Below are 22744 nucleotides of genomic sequence, written 5' to 3' on the forward strand. Positions count from 1 at the left end.
GTAACAAGAAATGCTTCAAAATTCAACTAACAGTGGTCATAAAAATTCAACTATTCGTCACAAACATTCACAGAAATGGCTTCGTGCCCTCAAATTTCAACAATCTCTTCAAAGAAATTCACAAAAATGGCTTCGTGCCCACAATCTTCAATTAACTAATCTTTTACAAACATTCATAGAAATGGCTTCGTGCCCAACAATACGATCAATCTTGAAATGACTTTGTACCACAAACAAACAGTAATGGCTTCGTGCCGCAAACAAACTAAATCTACTACTCCACAGAATTAAAGCATGATAGAGAATCGAAACAATAACCTAATTCGCACCAACAATGAAGATGCACCAACACAAAATTCCAGAAAAAAAAATTTCCCAATACGCCGACGAACCCTAAGACGATCAAGCTTTCAGCACCGATAAACCTAAGATAACCCAGCCCACAACAGAATCGACAGCTCTGGATACCATATTAACACTATGAATCTGATGAAGAAATGAAAAGTTTACAGAGAGAATAGCAAAAGAGAAAGAGAGAGAAATGTAGAGACTTTTCGGATTACTTCATTACGTCTTAATGCTTACAAGCTATGCTATATATAGCATTTTACACTTGTCATCTCATCTCTATCCACCTAACTTTTAACCATTCAACTAACTGCCAACAATTCTCAACTGTATTTAGCTGACATGGCACACACCCTTATTTTACTAATGACATGTGTCTACACTTATCAAAAAGAACAGTTAAGGTTTAACTAAATCTCATTTTATCAAGTATCAACCGTTCACTCGTGAAAAATTAATGTACCGGACATTCCATTCCTTGCTAAATGTCAGAACAACAACAACAACAACAACAACAACAATACGCGTCCATGAAGCAGCTTTTGCAAATGAACCATGAGAAGAAGGAATGGGTTACCAAAAAACAAAAGAAGGGTAACTATGATATCATTACAACAATTTGGACAAACATGGTATTGAATTTAAAGTTATATTTGCATTACATTATCCGACTCTTGTATGAATTTCTTATCCATTTATCCTTCAACTGAACAAAATACTGCAATAATGTTCCAGAATTTCCCCCAGCTTAGTTTTGGAAATTCCAAGTATACTTCCTGAATATAGCCTACATTTGGCTCAAAAACTCGCCTCCTCAGTTGCCGGTCGCCTCAAGTAATATCGTAAACTGTTAGCAAGAACCTAAAAAAATTGCAAGTTCTACGGTCAGTAATCTCAGACGTCATCTTTTAATTTGTAACAGAACACACAAAAACATAAGTCTATTTCGGAATTAATCAGATTGTAAAATTGAAGTTGGTGAATGATGGAACTTTCTCTTAGAAAACAAGAAAACAGTTATCTTTCACCACATCGACCGCTATCATATATTAAATCCAATGATCTAACATTGCCGTAATTATAGCTTTACCTGCCGAAGAGACTTGATGAGGGGTTTACCCCTGTAGCTAACATGAAATTTTGCCTTCGCCAACAACCCCTAATTCCGAGACAAGAATTAGCATGAACTTGGTTACCAAAAACTAAAAGAAAATAATAATAGAGATGAGCTCCATACACATGGATACTAGAGACCCAAAAAAAGAAGAGAAAAGGATAAGTTGAAGCTGCAACTGTAGGTGAGAAAAGAGCACACCTCTGTGTCGAATTCTCCCGATTCAACAGCAACATTAACGTCAATTATAATCTTTACAAGATCCACCAGTAATCCAGGGCGATCTGCTGACTCCACGTAAAGCAAACTGCAGAAACCCAATATTAGCTGAACACATTCATTCAAACGCGATGTCACTCATGCAATTGAAGACTATTGTGTGCCTGCTGGCGCAACAATTTTTGACATAGGAATTGACTCTGGGGTAGCCCATCCTATCGAAAAAGAATGACACACATTACCTTCGGGTGGGGCCATCGTCGTTGACGCTTATGTGGGTTGCTATGTCCACATCAACCTGAAAAATTAAATACAGGTTTGAATCAAGAAAATTGCTAGGGATGCGATCAAGAAAAAATGACGACTAGGTATGGATCAAACAGCTTGGCGTAAAAGTAAACAAGACTCTTTGGAAGTTAAGATGCTACCACATTAGCTGAGTGTCAAGTCAATATCTTAATTACCTTACGGGTGAACAAAATCAAAAGGTGATAGTCAAAAAAAATTATTCCCAAAAATTCATAATACTCATTAAGGAGAGAAATGACTCCAGAATGACTACAATTGGGAAGAAAAAAAATGCTTACGGAGTGAACTTCAAACGAGAATTTCCTCAAAACAGGACACATGAATTATGTGTGTGCTAGAACGTGAAAATGGGAAACTTGAACTAACCAACCTTTGCACAAACAGTCTCCCCACAGAAAGTTTGAAAATTTAATAAATTTCAAGAAAACCTGTTCTGGTGGGGGCACAATTCCAAATGCTGCTCCCATCGCTAACTGGGAACTTGATTCCTAACCACAAAATTAATTCACTAATAAAGCTTACAAAATGTAGAAATCCTGAAGATATTCCACCAGATACTATCTCAAGAACAAATGGAAATGTTTAAGAAAGATTACCGGATGATACTCTATCAGATTATTTATAATTGTCAATCGAATAGCCTCAAGTAGTTCTGGATCTTCTACTTTCCTACCAGTATCGCTGCAAACAAACCCCACCATCAAATAAGAAAATGAGTACAAAACAGCTATTGGAAGTACTGACCCGTTAACAACAACAACAACAACAACAAAGCCTTTTCCCACTAAGTGGGGTCGGCTATATGAATCCTAGAACGCCATTGCGCTCGGTTTTGTGTCATGTCCTCCGTTAGATCCAAGTACTCTAAGTCTTTTCTTAGAGTCTCTTCCAAAGTTTTCCTAGGTCTTCCTCTACCCCTTCGGCCCTGAACCTCTGTCCCGTAGTCACATCTTCGAACCGGAGCGTCAGTCGGCCTTCTTTGCACATGTCCAAATCACCGGAGCCGATTTTCTCTCATCTTTCCTACAATTTCGGCTACTCCTACTTTACCTCGGATATCCTCATTCCCAATCTTATCCTTTCTCGTGTGCCCACACATCCCACGAAGCATCCTCATCTCCGCTACACCCATTTTGTGTACGTGTTGATGCTTCACCGCCCAACATTCTGTGCCATACAACATCGCTGGCCTTATTGCCGTCCTATAAAATTTTCCCTTGAGCTTCAGTGGCCTACGACGGTCACACAACACGCCGGATGCGCTCTTACACTTCATCCATCCAGCTCATATTCTATGGTTGAGATCTCCATCTAATTCTCCGTTCTCTTGCAAGATAGATCCTAGGTAGCGAAAACGGTCACTTTTTGTGATCTTCGCTAGATTGCTCCGGTCATTAGTGTGGATAAGTATATAAATGGATAGAGATAGGAAAGCAAACACAAGATGTACGTGGTTCACCCAGATTGGCTACGTCCACGGAATAGAAGAGTTCTCATTAATTGTGAAGGGTTTACACAAGTACATAGGTTCAAGCTCTCCTTTAGTGAGTACAAGTGAATGATTTAGTACAAATGACATTAGGAAATATTGTGGGAGAATGATCTCGTAATCACGAAACTTCTAAGTATCGGAGTGTGGTGTCGTCTTGACTTGCCTTAATAGTCTCATAGGTAGATGTGGCATCTTCTCTGGAAGTACTTTTCCTCCATCCAGGGGTGGTATCTTTAACTGGTGGAGATGCACAAGGTAATGTATCAATTTCACTTAAAGCTTACTTGTAGTTTCAGGCTTGGTCAAGCGCGATACAAACCATGTAGTAGGAGTCCCCCAAGTCGCCGAGCTAGGGGGTCTGCTGAAAGAGGTGACAGACAAGGTAAGCAATCAGAGCTCCGACTGATTGTTCACCTTCTCCCCATCTTGCAACAGCATGAAGGATAAAGAGAAGAAAAATGAGAAGAGATGATATGAGATACTTTTGCTTTTGAAGAAGTAACTTTCCACAGGCTTATTCTTGAACTGAGCTGGAGGGTTTTCTGGTTTCCTCCAGAGTATAAGGCCGACTGAAGAATTTGTGGGTCAAAACAAGTCCATCAAATCTAGAGTACGTTCCACCCTGCTGATATGGGATACTTTTGCTTTTGACAGAGTAATGGATGTATCGGCACGTGTACTGTTACGCTTGTCTCCACGTGCTTCCTTGTATCCTTCGCACTTGCCCTATCTGTTCCTCAAGCAGATGCGGAATCTTCCCTGGAAACATAAGATGTTGAAGATGAGTACTCGAGAGCAATGCCAGGTAAGTAATCAGGTAAGGGGTTCCAGGCAGTCAGTTCCTGGCTGGAAGCTTGATTCCAAGTGCTGACTGATTGCTCTCTTTCTCCTTGTCTTGCAGGTAAAAACAAGGCCAAAGGAAAAGACAGGGAAAAAGCATGATATGGGATACTCTTGCTTTTAACCCTGATGATATGAGATATTCTTGCTCTAGTATAGCTTGTTTGCAGAGGTATTATCGGGGGGAAAGAAAGCTGAATATTTCGAAAGGCTTCGTTGGGAGTGCCCTCTCAGATATGATGAAGGGTTGAGCATTTTTGCAGGTCTGCCTGTCCGTTGGGGATGGAGGTCGACATATATAGGAGTCTCCCTAACAACAAGTAGTAATGCTATTCCTTTACCCTGCTTGGTCATAGCACGGTAGTGGGAGCTGTCAGTTTCACATGTTTTAACTCTGTCAGAGCACTTTGAAAAAGTGGTCTGTGGTATCTGGCTCTCGAGATTCGGAGAACGATGCCTCTTCGATTTTTGAGAAAGCAATCATGCTGGGGGTCTGGCTCTCGAGATTCGGAGAGCAGTGTCTTCGATTTTTGAGGAAGTAATCATGTTGGGAGTTTGGCTCTCGAGATTCGGATGGCGGTGCCTCTTCGATTTTGGAGCAAGCAATCTTGTTGGGAGTGTTGTCTCGAATGTGAGTAAAGGTTGGGCATGTTTGCTAGTCTACCTTGCCACGAAGCACAAAGGTTGACACACAGGGACTTTCCAATTATCCAGCAATGGTACTGTTCCTTTACCCTCTCTTCGATTTTGAGAAAGTAGTCATGTTGGGAGTCTGGCTCTCGAGATTCGGAGGACGGTGCCTCTTCGATTTTGGAGCAAGCAATCTTGTTGGGAGTGTTTTCTCGAATGTGAGTAAAGGTTGGGCATGTTTGCTAGTCTACCTTGCCACGAAGCAGAGAGGTTGACACACATGGACTTTCCAATTATCCAGCAGTGGTACTGTTCCTTTACCCTTGTGGGTAATAATATGGTAGCTAGACCTTCAAAATTTATGTGTCTAAACTTTGTTAGTGCTGTTTCTTTGCTATTCTTTTACCTTTCTTGGTCAGAGCGATTTAGTGGGAGCTGCAAGCTTCACGTGCTCAACTTTGGCAGAGAACTTTGGCAAAGTTATCTGTGGTACCCATGAGCTATTGTTGCGTGTGGGAAGTGGGTAATTGAACAGTAAGATTCATGTGCTTTCTACTTCACCAGAAATCTTCGACAGAATGCCCATAATTTCTGCAAAGCTGAGTGTGCGTGTGACAGGTGCTGACAAGGCTAGAAAAGTAGGTGCCTCTTCGATTTCTGAGATCGGCCCTCGTGGTCTCTGAGCAGCCCAGCTTTTGAGAAAGCGAGCGCCTCTTCGATTGATTCGGAGAACGATGCCTCATCGATTTTTGAGAAAGCAATCATGCTGGGGGTCTGGCTCTCGAAGATTCGGGGAGCAGTGTCTCTTCGATTTTTGAGAAAGTAATCATGTTGGGAGTCTGGCTCTCGAGATTCGGAAGGCGGTGCCTCTTCGATTTTGGAGCAAGCAATCTTGTTGGGAGTGTTTTCTCGAATGTGAGTAAAGGTTGGGCATGTTTGCTAGTCTACCTTGCCACGAAGCACAGAGGTTGACACACAAGGACTTTCCAATTATCCAGCAATGGTACTGTTCCTTTACCCTCTCTTCGATTTTTAATAAAGTAGTCATGTTGGGAGTCTGGCTCTCGAGATTCAGAGGACGGTGCCTCTTCGATTTTGGAGCAAGCAATCTTATTGGGAGTGTTTTCTCGAATGTGAGTAAAGGTTGGGCATGTTTGCTAGTCTACCTTGCCACGAAGCACAGAGGTTGACACACAGGGACTTTCCAATTATCCAGCAGTGGTACTGTTCCTTTACCCTTGTGGGTAATAATATGGTAGCTAGACCTTCAAAATTTATGGGTCTAAACTTTGTTAGTGCTGTTTCTTTGCTATTCTTTTACCCTTCTTGGTCAGAGCGATGTAGTGGGAGCTGCAAGCTTCACGTGCTCAACTTTGGCAGAGAACTTTGGCAAAGTTATCTGTGGTACCCATGAGCTATTGTTGCGTGTGGGAAGTGGGTAATTGAACAGTAAGATTCATGTGTTTTCTACTTCCCCAGAAGTCTTCGACAGAATGCCCATAATTTCCGCAAAGCTGAGTGTGCGTGTGACAGGTGCTGACAAGGCTGGAAAAGTAGGTGCCTCTTCGATTTTTGAGATCGGCCCTCGTGATCTCTGGGGAGCCCAGCTTTTGAGAAAGCGAGCGCCTCTTCGATTTCTGAGATCGGCCTTCGTGGTCTTTGAGCAGCCCAACTTTTGAGAAAGCAAACGCCTCTTCGATTTCTGAGATCAACCCTCGTGATCTCTAAGCAGCTCAGCTTTTGAGAAAGCAAACGCCTCTTCGATTTCTGAGCAGGCGCCTCTTCGATTTCTGAAGCTCCGTCGAGTGCAGATTTTTATAGGGGCTGGCATTAAGTTCCAAAGCACACTTGAATCTCCACCAGTAGAAGCTTCATTCTTGCACTTCTAAGATCTTGATTTGTCCGACCTCTTCTCTCTTCAACACCTTTGAAAATGTCTGGCCCCTCCGACCGTCGTTTTGACTTGAACCTTGTTGAAGAGGCAGCCCCGCCTTCTCCAGACAACATATGGCGCCCATCCTTCGTCTCCCCTACTGGTCCTCTTACCGTTGGGGATTCCGTGATGAAGAATGATATGACCGCTGCGGTGGTGGCCAGGAACCTTCTCACTCCCAAAGATAACAGACTACTTTCCAAACGGTCTGATGAGTTAGCTGTTAAGGATTCGCTGGCTCTCAGTGTTCAGTGTGCAGGTTCTGTGTCTAATATGGCCCAACGCCTATTTGCTCGAACCCGCCAAGTTGAATCATTGGCGGCTGAAGTGATGAGTCTCAAACAGGAGATTAGAGGGCTCAAGCATGAGAATAAACAGTTGCACCGGCTCGCACATGACTATGCTACAAACATGAAGAGGAAGCTTGACCAGATGAAGGAAACTGATGGTCAGGTTTTACTTGATCATCAGAGATTTGTGGGTTTGTTCCAAAGGCATTTATTGCCTTCGTCTTCTGGGGCTGTACCGCGTAATGAAGCTCCAAATGATCAACCTCTGATGCCTCCTCCTTCTAGGGTTCTGTCCAGTACTGAGACTCCAAATGATCCCCCTCCGGTGCCTTCTCTTTCTGGGCCTCTACCGACTGCTGAGACTTCTCCTAAGCAACCTTTGTGAAGGCTCCCTCTTGTGTGTTTATTTTGACTCATGTATATGTACATATTTGTAGCTTATCGGGGATATCAATAAATAAGCTTTCCTTCATTTCAACGTATTGTGTTAAATACACCAAAGCCTTCTTCGCTAAGTTCTTTGAATTTTCTTTTGTTGAAGCTTGTATGTTGAAGCTTTCTGAGTGGAGCATGTAGGTTGGGGTAGTGTTCCCTTAATTTCCCGAATGAGGAAAACTTCTCAGTTGGAGACTTGGAAAATCCAAGTCACTGAGTGGGATCGGCTATATGAATCTTAGAACGCCATTGTGCTCGATCATGTGTCATGTCCTTCGTTAGATCCAAGTACTCTAAGTCTTTTCTTAGAGTCTCTTCCAAAGTTTTCCTAGGTCTTCCTCTACCCCTTCGGCCCTGAACCTCTGTCCCATAGTCGCATCTTCTAATCGGAGCGTCAATAGGCCTTCTTTGCACATGTCCAAACCACCGTAACCGATTTTCTCTCATCTTTCCTTCAATTTCGGCTACTCCTACTTTACCCCGGATATCCTCATTCCTAATCTTATCCTTTCTCGTGTGCCCACACATCCAACGAAGCATCCTCATCTCCGCTACACCCATTTTGTGTACGTGTTGATGTTTCACCGCCCAACATTCTGTGCCATACAGCATCGCCGGCCTTATTGCCGTCCTATAAAATTTTCCCTTGAGCTTCAGTGGCATACGGCGGTCACACAACACGCCGGATGCACTCTTCCACTTCATCCATCCAGCTTGTATTCTATGGTTGAGATCTCCATCTAATTCTCCGTTCTTTTGCAAGATAGATCCTAGGTAACGAAAACGGCCGCTCTTTGGTATTTCTTGATCTCCGATCCTCACCCCTAACTCGTTTTGGCCTCCATTTGCACTGAACTTGCACTCCATATATTCTGTCTTTGATCGGCTTAGGCGAAGACCTTTAGATTCCAACACTTCTCTCCAAAGGTTAAGCTTTGCATTTACCCCTTCCTGAGTTTCATCTATCAACACTATATCGTCTGCGAAAAGCATACACCAAGGAATATCATCTTGAATATGTCCTGTTAACTCATCCATTACCAACGCAAAAAGGTAAGGACTTAAGGATGAGCCTTGATGTAATCCTACAGTTATGGGAAAGCTTTCGGTTTGTCCTTCATGAGTTCTTACGGCAGTCTTTGCTCCTTCATACATATCCTTTATAGCTTGGATATATGCTACTCGTACTCCTTTCTTCTCTAAAATCCTCCAAAGAATGTCTCTTGGGACCCTATCATACGCTTTTTCCAAATCTATAAAGACCATGTGTAAATCCTTTTTCCCATCTCTATATCTTTCCATCAATCTTCGTAAGAGATAGATTGCCTCCATGGTTGAGCGCCCTGGCATGAACCCGAATTGGTTGTCCGAAACCCGTGTCTCTTGCCTCAATCTATGCTCAATGACTCTCTCCCAGAGCTTCATTGTATGACTCATTAGCTTAATACCCCTATAGTTCATGCAATTTTGTACGTCGCCCTTATTCTTGTAGATAGGCACCAAAGTGCTCGTTCGCCACTCATTTGGCATCTTCTTCGTTTTCAAAATCCTATTGAAAAGGTCAGTGAGCCATGTTATACCTGTCTCTCCCAAAAGTTTCCACACTTCGATTGGTATATCGTCTGGGCCTATTGCTTTTTTATGCTTCATCTTCTTCAAAGCTACAACCACTTCTTCCTTCCGGATTCGACGATAAAAAGAGTAGTTTCTACACTCTTCTGAGTTACTCAACTCCCCTAAAGAAGCACTCATTTCATGTCCTTCATTGAAAAGATTATGAAAATAACCTCTCCATCTGTCTTTAACCGCGTTCTCTGTAGCAAGAACCTTTCCATCCTCATCCTTGATGCACCTCACTTGGTTTAGGTCCCTTGTCTTCTTTTCCCTTGCTCTAGATAGTTTATAGATATCCAACTCTCCTTCTTTGGTATCTAGTCGTTTATACATATCGTCGTAAGCCGCTAACTTAGCTTCTCTGACAGCTTTCTTCGCCTCTTGCTTCGCTTTTCTATACCTTTCACCATTTTCATCGGTCCTCTCCTTGTATAACGCTTTACAACATTCCTTCTTAGCCTTCACCTTCGTTTGTACCTCCTCATTCGACCACCAAGATTCCTTTTGGTGTGGGGCAAAGCCCTTGGACTCTCCTAATACCTCTTTTGCTACTTTTCGGATACAACTAGCCATGGAATCCCACATTTGGCTAGCTTCCCCCTCTCTATCCCACACACATTGGGTGATTACCTTCTCTTTGAAAATGGCTTGTTTTTCTTCTTTTAGATTCCACCATCTAGTCCTTGGGCACTTCCAAGTCTTGTTCTTTTGTCTTACTCTTTTGATATGTACATCCATCACCAACAAGCGATGTTGATTAGCCACGCTCTCTCCTGGTATAACTTTGCAATCCTTACAAGTTATACGATCCCCTTTCCTCATTAGAAGAAAATCTATTTGTGTTTTTGACGACCCACTCTTGTAGGTGATCACATGTTCTTCTCTCTTCTTAAAGAAGGTGTTGGCTAAGAAGAGATCATATGCCATTGCAAAATCCAAGATAGCTTCCCCATCCTCGTTTCTCTCCCCAAAACCATGGCCACCATGAAAACCTCCATAGTTGCCTGTCTCCCTGCCCACGTGTCCATTTAAATCTCCTCCTATAAATAATTTCTCCGTCTGAGCAATTCCTTGCACCAAGTCTCCAAGATCTTCCCAAAATTTCTCCTTCGAACTCGTATCCAACCCTACTTGAGGTGCGTACGCACTAATCACATTGATAAGTTCTTGTCCTATTACAATCTTGATTGTCATGATTCTAACTGTTTTTTCTTCAGCACATAAATCCAATGAGAAAACAATTATACCACAAGTATGGGAGTTCTATGCACAACAAGGGAAGGGAAATTAAAGCCGGACGAAGAAGTAGAAGAAGCAGAAAAGAGATCATTGAAATCAATTGCAAATTGACAAATAATAACAATGTCATAGCAACAAGGCAAAACTGTACTCAAAGCAAGGGCATGAGGCTTGTGAAGTATACTCACACTCTAGTGACGGCAAACTTGTTATGCTTCCCAGAAGAATCCAAATAGACATTGGCCTTGACAACATTCAGGCCGAGGTTTCTAAGCGCACTCATCTGGTGATTCAGTTAATGATAATTAATCTATGCTATCATCTACGCTCAGACGTAAAGATGAAGATAGATCATTCAAACAAATATATGAAAATCTATACAGGAGAAAACAAAAGATAACAATATTGTTGAAAGTAGTAAGTAATGCTCCATACAGTATCAAGAAGAGCTCCAAGCCGGTCTCCAAAGGTTATCTCCACCACCGTTGCATCTGGATCAGAATCTTGGTCAATAATAACTTTAGGAATCGGAACAGCGTCAGTTTCGCTTGGACTTCCATCAGTTTTACCATCCTATTTTCCAACATAAAAAACCCAGTACAAAAAAGAAGTATTCAGCAAGTTGATATTCAGTAATTAACAATTACAAAACAATTTTTTAGAATACCTCCACAGCTGCTCGTGGAGTAATTGAGGTTGATGAAGATATTAATCTGTCATAGATTGCACAGACACTTTCTAAGATAAAGAATAGCAACTATGCAAGACCCCAACTTTAATGCTTGCATACCTCAAGAATAGTAAATGTGTTAAACACACTACGACTAAAAATCTGTAAGCTCGCTAGGGAACGTTGAGTTCAAGCCACAATCGAGGACTTGGACTCAAAGGTTCAAGAGCTGGTAGATAAACAGAGGTCGGACGATATCGGATAATTGCAACCTCAAGTGCAAAAGACATGATATTTCGGTTATATATTGAAAAAATCACTTATCAAAACTTGTTAAGTGAACAAATCAGCCACAATAAATCAAGATGCAGAGGTCATGCTAATGGAAATAACCTGATGTGCAAAACAGACTTCATTCATACAATGAGGATACATAATTCAGACCTCATATTACTAGAAAATTCAAATGAGATAGAGAACCAAACAACAATAAGTGGACCCATTTCATCACTTTTTGTACACAAAAATAAAAAATCAATTTCTGGAAACAATCTAAGAAGGTAAACAAAACCCATTAAAGCAAATAAAAAACCAACAAAATTTCAATAAAACAGTGAGCAAAAAAGAAGCATTACCTTCCCTTGTGCACAGTGCAGAAGCTTTTAGGAGCAAACCCAAAGGAGGCTTCTGCCATAGCCCCAGTTGGTGCTGGAACTGCAAGGGATCTTTTCAAACTGGAGTTACTGTTCAAGTTAACCCCAACACTGCAAGAAGCCATAGCCACTGCCATTTTTAGCTTCAAAAGTTTACAGCCCAGAGAGAAAGGTTGAGCAAACGGAAAGAGAAGAAGAGACTAGGAGAATGAACACACATCAGAAAAAGATGGTAAATATGCAGAAGAAATGGGAATGTGAGAATTGGGTTCGGACAAGAAGGATACAGTGGAGGAAGCAATTGGGACCAACCAGATACATAGAAATGGACCCGGCTTCTCTGCCGTCCAGTGGTCACAGTTAAACCATGTTAATATTTTATATTAATTTTTTTTATAAAAATAATAAAATAAAAAATAATAATAATATAAAATATTAACTTAACTTAATTATGATCACACAAACAAAAAAAAATAAAAATATATGAAAACTGGAATTACAGAGAAGCCACGTCCCATAAAAATATGCTTTGTCCAAAAAAAATAGATACATAGAAATATGCACCATTCGATATAGGGGAAGGGAGAGAGACAGAGAGAGAGAGAGGGACAGGGAGGTAACTTTACTTTCTACGGTATTTCATTCATGTCGTACCGTACGTAAGACAATTTTTGTGATATTTAGTAGGAAAAAAATTAAAGTATCTCATGTTAATTTAAAAGTATTTTTAAAATAACTGAAAGTATTTTTAAAATAACTGAAAGTATTTTTGAATAAAAAATTAAGTTTCAAAAGAACTTGGAGTGTTTTCTACAAGAAACACCAGTTGTTTCAAGTACTTTTCTAACATTGACTTGTATTTTTTCTAAGAATTAATACCAAAAATATTTTTACAATAAGTGTTTTTAAATATTTTAAAAAGTATTTTCAAACGAGCTCTAAGTATTTGTTTGAGAAGTGTTTTTAAATGACTGTAAATACTTTTAGAGAAAATATTTTGTGGATTCTAAAAGTGCTTGAAGTGTTTTCTTCAAAATGTATTATATTTAAGTATTTTTTTATAATTAACTTGTATTTTTATTCAAAATTAGTTTTAGATGTATTTTTACAAAATTAACTTGCATTTTTGTGTAAAATTGAGTTCAAAACGATGTCTATAATCCTTATATTCCGAATTACCATAAATTTTTTGCTGACCGACTAGCCTTATGCTCTGCTCTTTCATTATTTGCTATTGCCCCCATATTTTCTCTCTTCAAATTAAAAGTGGGACGAAAAAGCAAACGAATAAAACCGAAAATATCTTTGTCATGTCAAATTTTTCCCGATGTCCATTCATCATCCCCATCTCATTTGTAAATTCGACGCATAAATGTTTCTAATATTTCTTGGTGCGGACGTGAAGTCCAATCCAACTGCATTTGCTGGTAGTCGGTGTCAACAATACCGACGCGTCTGTTCTACAAGTAATGCTAGAGATATTAAATTTTAAAAATTAAAATATACGTAAGTTGATGATTAGTTTATTACTGAAGCGTTGATAGACGTGCTCATTTCTATTGGTAACACATCATTTGGTTTACAAATTTAATCTCTGAATTTAGTTTCTCTAATATTACTCTTGGTCTACAATTAACATATTAAGGATTGCGTTTCCTCTCTCTCTGTTACTATGCCCATCTTTTATGCCGCTCTTCCTTTCTTGCTCGCTTTACATCCATGGACGCGTTTTGCTGTTAAAGCTGATAGGAATTTTTACCACATACAAAAATAGGGATAAAAACACTTAAGAATACTTGCAAAAGAACAAGGTGGTCATAGTATAGTAGCTCAAGCAATGTCATTTTCCACAGGGATTGAATGAATAATTTGTATTTATACTAATCCTTAACTAATTATTTAGAATAAAGTTGTGAAAATGATGATTTTGGAATTTAAAATAATAAAAACAAATTTAAATTAAAGACAATTAAATAAATTAACTAGAGAACAATTTAAAGAAAATCAATTTGTACAAGTCCTAGGGTTCAGCCGTCACCGTTACAATCATAAGCAATTCTACTAATTACTTATGAATTTCTACATACATGCTTTGAATGTTAGGTTTTCTTAATGCATATTTTCCTCGTGATGTTCAAGCGAAAACATATATCTAACATGTAACCTGTGACATCCCGTCTCGAAATATAATTTATCAATGGTGTGAATTGACTAATTTACCCTTGGACATTGAGTTGTGTTGTGTGTTGAGCTTAATATTTTGACCAATTATTTCCTTTCCTAAAGATTTGGACCCAATTGGAACTTAAGATTTTATTTGTTTTTGGTTTGGTTGGCCAAACCTGGACCACACACATACACACCAACCAATCTCGTTAACCCTTTCTCTCTCCTCCTTCTCGGATTTTCTTTTATTTCCGTACAACCATACGGACAACCTCGAACCTAGCTCTCTAATCACAGATTAGGGTTTTCGTAGTTGTTTTCATGCTCCTTTCAAGCTCAGGAGTCAAATAGTGGTTTTGGTTGGACGTGAAACCCTCAAAAACCCGAGAACCAAGAAGCTCCGAGGTAATGCACAGTGACCTCGACGTGATCGCGAGTGTTTCTTGAAGTTTTGAGCTTTTTGGAAGCCTTAGATAGTCTTCGCGAAGCTTTTAGAAGAATTTTGAAGGATTTTGGACGTCGGGAAATCCCATTTCGCGGAGTTGCAAAGGTGGCTGGATTATGGTGGGTTTTTCCGACGAGTTTCCGGTGGATTTAAGACTTGAAAGTGGTAAGGAATTGTTCCTCTCATCACAAGCTTCATTTTGGTATATAATTCATGAATTTTGGTTGAGAATCAAAAAAGATATTGAAGTTTTAAGATTTTTCCAGTTTTCGGCGATAGCAACGGCGTCGGTGCCGGACTCCGGCGAACCAAGGAAGAAGGAAGAGAATATTCCGTCAAAGTTGACGGAATATTCTAACGCCATCAGGTAATTATAACGGTATATGCTGATTTTTAACGAAATATTCCATAACGCCATTAGGGAATCCGTTTGGTGTGCCAAGCATGTGCCTGCGCGTGGGTCGCGCGTTTGGCCGTGCCTTGGGCGGCGCATGAGGGCGCGTGGGTGCTCAGAAAAATTTTCTAAAAATATGGGGGTGTTCTTGAAGTTGAGTGGGCCATGTTGGTATATTCAAATACCCCAATTGAGCAATGTATGAGAAGTTATTTCCTAGTTTTGCGTATGTGCTTTAAATAACATTTATATAGTTGTTTCGCATATAGGTGAGACCTATCCTAAAGACGAGCACAGTCAAGCAAGGCTCAGGGTTTACGACCCTTCTACATATCAGTGAGTGGACTTTTAGTTTTCAATATATACTTATATACTTGGTATTTTTCCCAAAAAATGCGTTTAAATGAAATTATGTTTTGAAATGCCATGCATATTGATTTATACTTAGAGTATGAATTAGTAGAGTATGCATAAATATGATTTGACGTTGTGGACACTCAGGTAAGTTTTAGACTGTTTATGTGTGATTTGATGATGATGTGAGATGTGTTGAGAATTTATAAACCTGCATCCCGGTGTTAGTGCTCCCGCCCGTGGCCATGGCGCAGGCCTTCACGTGATGTTCACTTCCCGCACCATACGTTCACCTTAGATCCAAGTTAGGTGCACAATCCTGTCGTACAGACTACTATAGGTGGTTCCGACTTATAGGTGACCCACGATTATTCTCACAGTCTTCACGTGATCGTAGTACTAGAGCATATTTATTTATTTACACCCAGTCCTGTCGTATAGACCACTTTAGGTGGTTCCGACTCGTGTGCAGGCATACTTGTTGAGGTATAGATTCAGCTGTACAGGCCACTTTAGGTGGATCCGGCTGATATGTTATTTCACCTGAGTTACTTATTCTGTTATTTTGAGATATTTGGCATGGCATACTTATGAATGTTGTTTTCTGAGCATGGTTTTGAGATATGTATCTATATATATATGCATTCTATTTTCTTGGAAATTATACAGGTTTTACGGCGAAGGGTTATAACTTTTTTTAAATGAAATGGTTTTGAACAGCTTTGTTTTTGCCCACTCACACTTTCTGTTTTGCGCCCCTCAAGGTTCTAGTTAGGAGTGCTTGTCGGTGGCTTACGAGGAATTCACAGCAGCTTTGACAGATTATCACCAATGTAGGATTATCTTTGGTGTTGTATAATTAGTATTCGTCCTGCTGGACTGCACTTAGGCTACTTATACTCTGATTGTGAACTCTCACTTAATGTCGCACTTGCACCTTACCTTATCTAGTGCTCTAGTTAGTTGGTTTTTATTATTCACTTTTCCTTATATCTTTATTGCTTCCATACTGTGCATATGGCTACGTCACCCTCACGTGATGGCCATCATGCCTCGATCTAGGTTGGGATGTGTTACAACCCGTCTATGATGTTCAGATCAAATAAAAACATACAAGATTCATTAAGCTTTGTGAAAACCCTTTGAAAAACCAAGCAACCCTTAAGAGTGTGATGTTCGCCTTAAGTGAACTTGCAATTACTAATCACAAGAAGCCGTCAGTTTCAGGGTGATGTGCATCAAATTATTTGTCTAAAAATCCTAATGGTCATGAATTACTAAGACAATTAGATAGTTTTAATCGCGGTGATTAATAATTCAAAGTAAGCATGCATCCATTCATAAGCAAATTAATAAAACCACATTCATGCTAAGACTCATGGCTTCGCCCTAGCAAAAGAACTTAGTTACGAACAATCATAAAACAAAATATTATTAAGAGTAAGGATAGAAAACACCTAGAAAATAAACTTGAAAACTCTCTAAAGTGTGCGTGTGTTTCCTCTTCTCCTTCCCTTCAAACCCTAACGGCTAAAAAGTCTTATTTATACTACTGCAAAATAAAACCCTAAAAGGTCTTAGAATAAAACTATGAAACATAATAAAATAATAAAACATAAAATAAAAGGTTTTCTATTTGAACTAAAATTCGGACTTCTCAAAAATTCAGACTTTTAACCGACCAAATCAACTCCGATTTGGTCCCAAAAGGTCACTTTTGAAAGCTTAGGTCGTCCCTTACAAATCCTTAGAAGGAATCTTCCTCAAAATATGTCATCTTGATCTCTCAAATACCCACTTTGCTTGTGTAACTAGTCACCATTTTACTTCTGAATTTGGTTTTATCAATTATGTGTGCGCTCACCCCGACTCCCCAAGCTGGATTCGCCAAATTCATGAAGACATTTGGTTTCATGGCAACTCAGAGACCGATGATGTCTTATTCCCACTTTCCGACTCTCAGCACATCTCGATCATAGTCTTTGTCCTTGATTGGAAGGTTCTTGATCCAAGAACGATTCTATCTTCTCGTGGAATAGCTTTGGAAGAAGTAGCAAGAGCTTGCTGGGATAGTCTTAAGGAGGTAAGGCCATCTTCAATCGAATGGTCTAGAGGGTCGAAAATAGCCAGAAAACCATCTCCAACCGAGGGTCAGGCCAAAGGGCTCGTGGGCCCCACTGGACAAAAAATGGCCAAAGGGCTAACCGGCTGGCACAAAGGAACTAGCCAGTCAGCCTGTTCTAGCCCACAATTTTAAACACAATGGCTAGCTGACATCATGCTGACTTCAGTTACCATTGGATTTGATTTTTTTTTTTTAAATTTTAAAAAATTCTCATTTTGCCTATAAATACCTAAGTCATTCATACACCATTTGTCACAAAATTTTCACCATTTCAATTATCATATTTTCTTACCTCTTCCAATAATCTTTCCTTCAAGTTTTTCAATAATTTTCAAATGGCCTCATCTACAATGAAAGATAGGGCTTGGACTCAAAAAGAAAAATTGCAACGCTTATAGATGGGTCTCAGAAGATAGTGTGAGGGGGACTTCTCAAACAAGTGAAGGTATTTGGACTCGTGTGTCCAAAAGATACTATGAGTTCTACGAAGGCACCACTCCACCAAATACCCGAAACCATGAGAGTTGTTCTTCAAGATGGAAGAAACATCTTCATCCAATTTTGAATAAATGGCATCAAGCATGATAGCAGCTGCAAGTAGACATGAAAGCGAGGCCAATTAATACGACGAAGTAAGTGTTTTCACAATTTATTTTAACTATTTAATTATATTACATTTAATTTCATAAAATAATTTCCTTTAATTTTTGTAATTATATTTTTTAGGTACTCCAAGTGGAGGAATTGTGTATGGAGGGCAACTCGAAAGCCTTTCAATTTCACAGTTATTGGGAAATTTGTCAATGGTGGGTGTTATCTGAAGATCCACCTCAACATAGAGTAGGTTCTATGCTAGTGTTTGGAACTCAATCCTCATCTGTAGATGAGGATGAAGATGAATCTTTTACCATTCAAGAAATAAGGGTAGAAAATCCATCTTCGGGTGAAGGTTCCATACCAAGGGCTATGGGACGAAACAAGGCCTGAAGGTTGAAGGAAAAGGGCAAGGCAAAGGATGATTAATGGCGGAGCAAAATGTCTTTGCCGCGAAAGAAATGAATCGTAGGCATGAAGAACGGGCCAAACAAATACAAGAAGAGATGGATAATATGAATATGCAAATGAACACTTTGGATTACACTCCAATGAGTAAGGCCTATTTTGATTGGAAAAAGAGGGTAATTATGACCCGGCGGCAGTTGTTTACCTTTGACTATACTCTTACAATGGCGGATGATGAAGATGATGTTGATTATGGAGTTTAAATTTAAGTTGTTGTAGTTTTTAAATTTAAATTGTTGTAGTTTTTTAATTTAAGTTGTAGTTTTTAAATTTAAATTGTTGTAGTTTTTAAATATATATATTTTTTTTTGGTCAATGTAGTTTTTAAATTTAAGTTGTTGTAGTTTTTAAATTTAAATAATAAATTATGTTTGGCCCTCGGTTGAAGAAGGTTTTTTGTCACAGAGCTATGTTTGGCCCTATGGCTCTTTGGCCCTCAGTTGGAGATGGTAAGAAATATGGCCCTACACTATTCATTAAAATATTAATTTTTTGGAAGGCTAGAGGGCTAAAACGAGCCATCTGGCCTTCCTTCGATTGGAGATAGCCTAAAAGGCATGGAATTCAGGCAAACCCATCTTGATTCTATAAATCTTTTTCAGACTATCAAATGCATGTAAGACTCGATAAGTCGTAGGAGTGAGGTTAATGGGAGCTAGCCGATAGTGCAATAGTACCTCTTTTATGAAACCCTTATGTGGAAACTTAAGCCCTAGGCTTAGAAACTATGGATGAATGCAGATGTTCGGTCGAGTTGGATTTAGAGACTTGGGCAACTTACTGGAAACGCCGATATCGTGTCTCTCCAACTCAAGATGTTGTGTCATGGAAGCCCATCGATACGTGCTCGATAACTGTCATCTTGAGTTTGAGAGATGCATCATTGACGTCTTAGCAAGTTGCCCGAGTCTCTAGACCTGACCTGAATGAACATCCACATTCATCCATGGTTCCTAAGTTAAGGGCTTAAGTTTCCACTAGAGGGTTTCATAAAGAAGGTATTGTTGCACCAGTAGTTGGCTCCGACCAACCTCACTCTTACGGCTTACCGGGTCTTGTATACCTTTGACAAATTGAACAAGATTTATGAAATCGAGATGGGTTTGTATGAATTTTGTGCCCTTTACCTTCTAAAGACTATCCCGGCAAGCTCTCACTCATACGGCTTACCGAGTCTTGCATACCTTTAACAAATTGAACAAGATTTATGAAATTGAGATGGGGTTACCTGAATTTCATGCCCTTTAACTCTTAAAGACTATCCCCGCAAACTGTCACTACTTCTTTCAAAGCCATTTTGCTGGAAGATGGAATCATTCTTGGATCAAGAACCTTCCAACCAAGGATAAAGACTACGATCAAGATGTGCTGAGAGTCGTTAGTGAGTGGGAATAAGACATCAATGGTCCCTGAGTTGCCATGAAACCCACTGTCTCTATGACTTTGGCTGATCTGGCTCGTGGAGTAGGGGTCATCATGGCACACATGATTAATACGACCCACATTATGAACCCTAAAGCTTATCGGGATTGGTCGTAGATCGTGCACCCAAACAGAAACTTGCCTGAAGGTTTGGTAGAAGTAACTAGGAAATATCATGAAAATGTGATAGGGAAGAGGGTTATAGACTACAATGAGAATAAGAAGAAGATCGATAAGGTAGACATAACAGCAAATGAGGAGCCATCAGAGTCAATGGGCAAAATAGGGATGACCATAATAGTTTTTCGAACTGAAGGTAAAGTGACGAGGAAGAGAGAACGAGAGAAAATGGTGGATCTCTTATAATCCTCGGGTCCGTCGAGCGTTCTAGCCACCTCAGAGCTTGCACGTTTGGTTGGGGGTCTGAAATTGTTAAAGTTATGGATGATGCCTAGTCGGACTAAAAAATAAGGTACCCTTAAAGAGAAAATGCCCCGGGAGAGCTGGCAGACTGAGCCCGAGGCTATGGAGTCCACGGAAGTATGACTGTGGGAATCTGTCAAGGACTTGAACATGGCTCAGTGAAGTTCAGAGTTTGTCAGAGTCTCGTCCACGGCAGCCGAAGATGTCTTCTGAGAGGCCGATGCCAAATTTTCTGTTGAGGTGAACAAGAATGTTTGCAAGTGTTCAAGTTGATAGAGCTTAACTGACATGGCAAAATCATCAAAGGCGAACCTCTATAAAGCTCTCATCATGATTTCGCCCGGGGCTCCAATCGATCCGCCTGCCTCGGGCATCCACGTTTGCCTCCACTACACTCCTACCAAGGCTCGTTTATTATCCGTTCTATCGCACACGGCTCCATTAACTTTCCATTCTTTCTATACTCTTCATCTCGTGCGACTATTTATTTTGCTTTGTCAAAGCCCTCTACTAGGGTAATGTACTCGTACTTAGGCTTACGAAATTGCCTACTAAGCTCGAACTCAATGATGACTCCCTTCTCTGCACTGAGTTTGCGAAGTGAGATAAGCCAGATAATTGCATAGCTGCCACCACGTTCAAGAAGTGAGTCATTATTGAGTTCAAGCTTAGTAGGAAGTTTCGCAAGCTTTACAGATTACTGGGAGAAGCTCTCACCTGATTTCTTGGACCATATGATTGTGCAGTAAACGAAGCTTCTGCAAGGTTTACCCTTGCGCGAGGAGTTTCTATGACCACATAAGCAGGGTAGGCGTTGGAGTAGAAGTAGACTCTTCCATATTGTTCAATTATCTCATACCAATTATAGGGATTCTAGTGGTTTCACTGCCCAACCGAGACTTTAGCCATAACAAACGCCTCTTAACATTGAGGGACAAAACCTTGTGGTTGCATCGGAGGCTTTATATGTCAGAGCTTATACTCTCGTGCATCTCACAAATGAGGTATAGCAATGTCAATAATGAGGAAGAGGTGGTGGTTCATGATCTTCTTTGCCAAACACATGAGGTACATTCTCAGTGATAATTATCTCAATCGTCAGAGAAGTGGTGTCTATTCTAGGAAAGTATGGATTGTACGATGGATCAGGATGATCAACCATGCATGAAGGTAAGACTATTTACAGGGGAATATGAATTTAAATTGTTGGAGCGGTGGTTCTAACCTGCACAGACCAAAAACAAGCAAGGACCATTAGACAAAGCGTCGGGGTTGGTAGTTCCCTGCGAAGGCACTCTGATAGTCAAGTTAAATTGTGTCTAAGTATGGAAATGATGAGTGTTTTAGGGCTTGTTTGTACCATACTTGACCAATCCCGAAACTACTGAGCACCGGTCAACGTTATACCTTTAAGGACCCAGAAGAGTTTCCATCTAATCAGGAGGCTAATCATAGCGCAACACGTGTCGACATCAGAAGCCAATCATAGCACGACACGTGTCAACATCAGAAGCCAATCACAACACGACACGTGTCCATGTCAGAATGAAACTAGAAACTCTCTTCTATAAATAGAGATCATTCTCTCACAATATTTCCTAATGTCATTTGTACTAAATCATTCACTAGTACTCACTAAAAGAGAGCTTAAACCTATGTACTTGTGTAAACCCTTCACAATTAATGAGAACTCTTCTACTTCGTGGACGTAGCCAATCTGGGTGAACCACGTACATCTTGTGTTTGCTTCCCTGTCTCTATCCATTTACATACTTATCCACACTAGTGACTAGAGCAATCTAGCGAAGGTCACAAACTTGACACTTTTTGTTGTACCAAAGTCCTCATTGATTTTGTGCATCAACAAGGCTCATAATGTCTACCCCCGCTTAAGAAGTCAGTTTGGCTATTTATAAGCCAAGAGAAGTCGATCTGAGCTCTCTGATGTTGATCTTAGTGGATAGCTTGAGTGGGCGTCAACAACATGACCTGTTCATTCAGACATGCTTTTTGTCAAGACAATGCAGTCTATCATCTGCATGGTATGGGCGGACGTATCTGCCATCCTAGTCAATCTGAACGGCACCCTATATGGTCGAATATGTACTGCATCGATTGGACATGGCAATTTGGCGTTTGAGTGAGAGCAGTTGATACGACTAAGCAGCCATGTCGCTCCACTCCGCCCGAAGTGATATCATTCCGCAAGTGGAGCGAAAAGCTATGATCGTGCCGGGAACCACCTGATTGGATCATCTCCTCATGAGGAGATGTGTGGCTCTATGCCCACTCCGAGCTAGTACCAATGGAGTTGATTTGATTGTTCATAGTTCCAGGAAGGTGAAAATTATGGTCTTACGCCTGATGTTTGTGGAAAAATGAAAGTCGGGCCCAATTAGGAAAAAAAAAGGTGAAACGTTAATTAACACTTTCTTACTAATGAAGCAATACTCCGAATAAAGATCTCTGTGTCTGGAGCCTAAGGACTACAAGATTTGAACCACTTATTTTAAATCATTCGGCCTTTATGAACCTGTTTTACTAGCCCGCTAGACACAAATCAATGG

The 22744-nt window shown here is 40.2% G+C and overlaps 1 protein-coding gene across 2 annotated transcripts; it reads right to left on the bottom strand.

The window, feature by feature from the left end:
* Positions 1-938: 938 nt before the first annotated feature.
* LOC103405528 (ACT domain-containing protein ACR11-like) lies at positions 939-12125 on the bottom strand. 2 transcript variants are annotated; one of them, XM_008344536.4, is made up of 10 exons: positions 11769-12125; positions 11131-11176; positions 10899-11036; positions 10652-10746; positions 2587-2671; positions 2419-2478; positions 1924-1979; positions 1664-1769; positions 1439-1507; positions 939-1209 (listed from the first exon to the last, which is right to left on the bottom strand). In XM_008344536.4, the coding sequence occupies exons 1-10, from the start codon at positions 11921-11923 to the stop codon at positions 1147-1149; spliced, it is 873 nt and encodes a 290-aa protein (XP_008342758.3). In that variant the 5' UTR covers positions 11924-12125; the 3' UTR covers positions 939-1146. The 2 variants fall into 2 exon arrangements, with proteins under 2 accessions (XP_008342758.3, XP_008342759.3); XM_008344537.4 differs by lacking the exon at positions 2419-2478 and having other exon boundaries at positions 11769-12119.
* Positions 12126-22744: the final 10619 nt, after the last annotated feature.

The sequence above is a fragment of the Malus domestica genome, chromosome 17, assembly GCF_042453785.1.
Source record: "Malus domestica chromosome 17, GDT2T_hap1".
NCBI lineage: Eukaryota > Viridiplantae > Streptophyta > Magnoliopsida > Rosales > Rosaceae > Malus > Malus domestica.

What these genes read in the sequence shown, in the direction of transcription:
- LOC103405528 (XM_008344536.4), bottom strand. Translation starts at nt 11,923, where the DNA reads ATGGCAGTGGCTATGGCTTCTTGCAGTGTTGGGGTTAACTTGAACAGT. An exon ending in TTGTGCCCCCACCAGAACAG is followed by an intron (nt 1,980 to 2,418) that starts GTTTTCTTGAAA and finishes TTAATTTTTCAG; the next exon opens with GTTGATGTGGACATAGCAAC. An exon ending in TCATCAAGTCTCTTCGGCAG is followed by an intron (nt 1,210 to 1,438) that starts GTAAAGCTATAA and finishes CAATTTTTTTAG; the next exon opens with GTTCTTGCTAACAGTTTACG.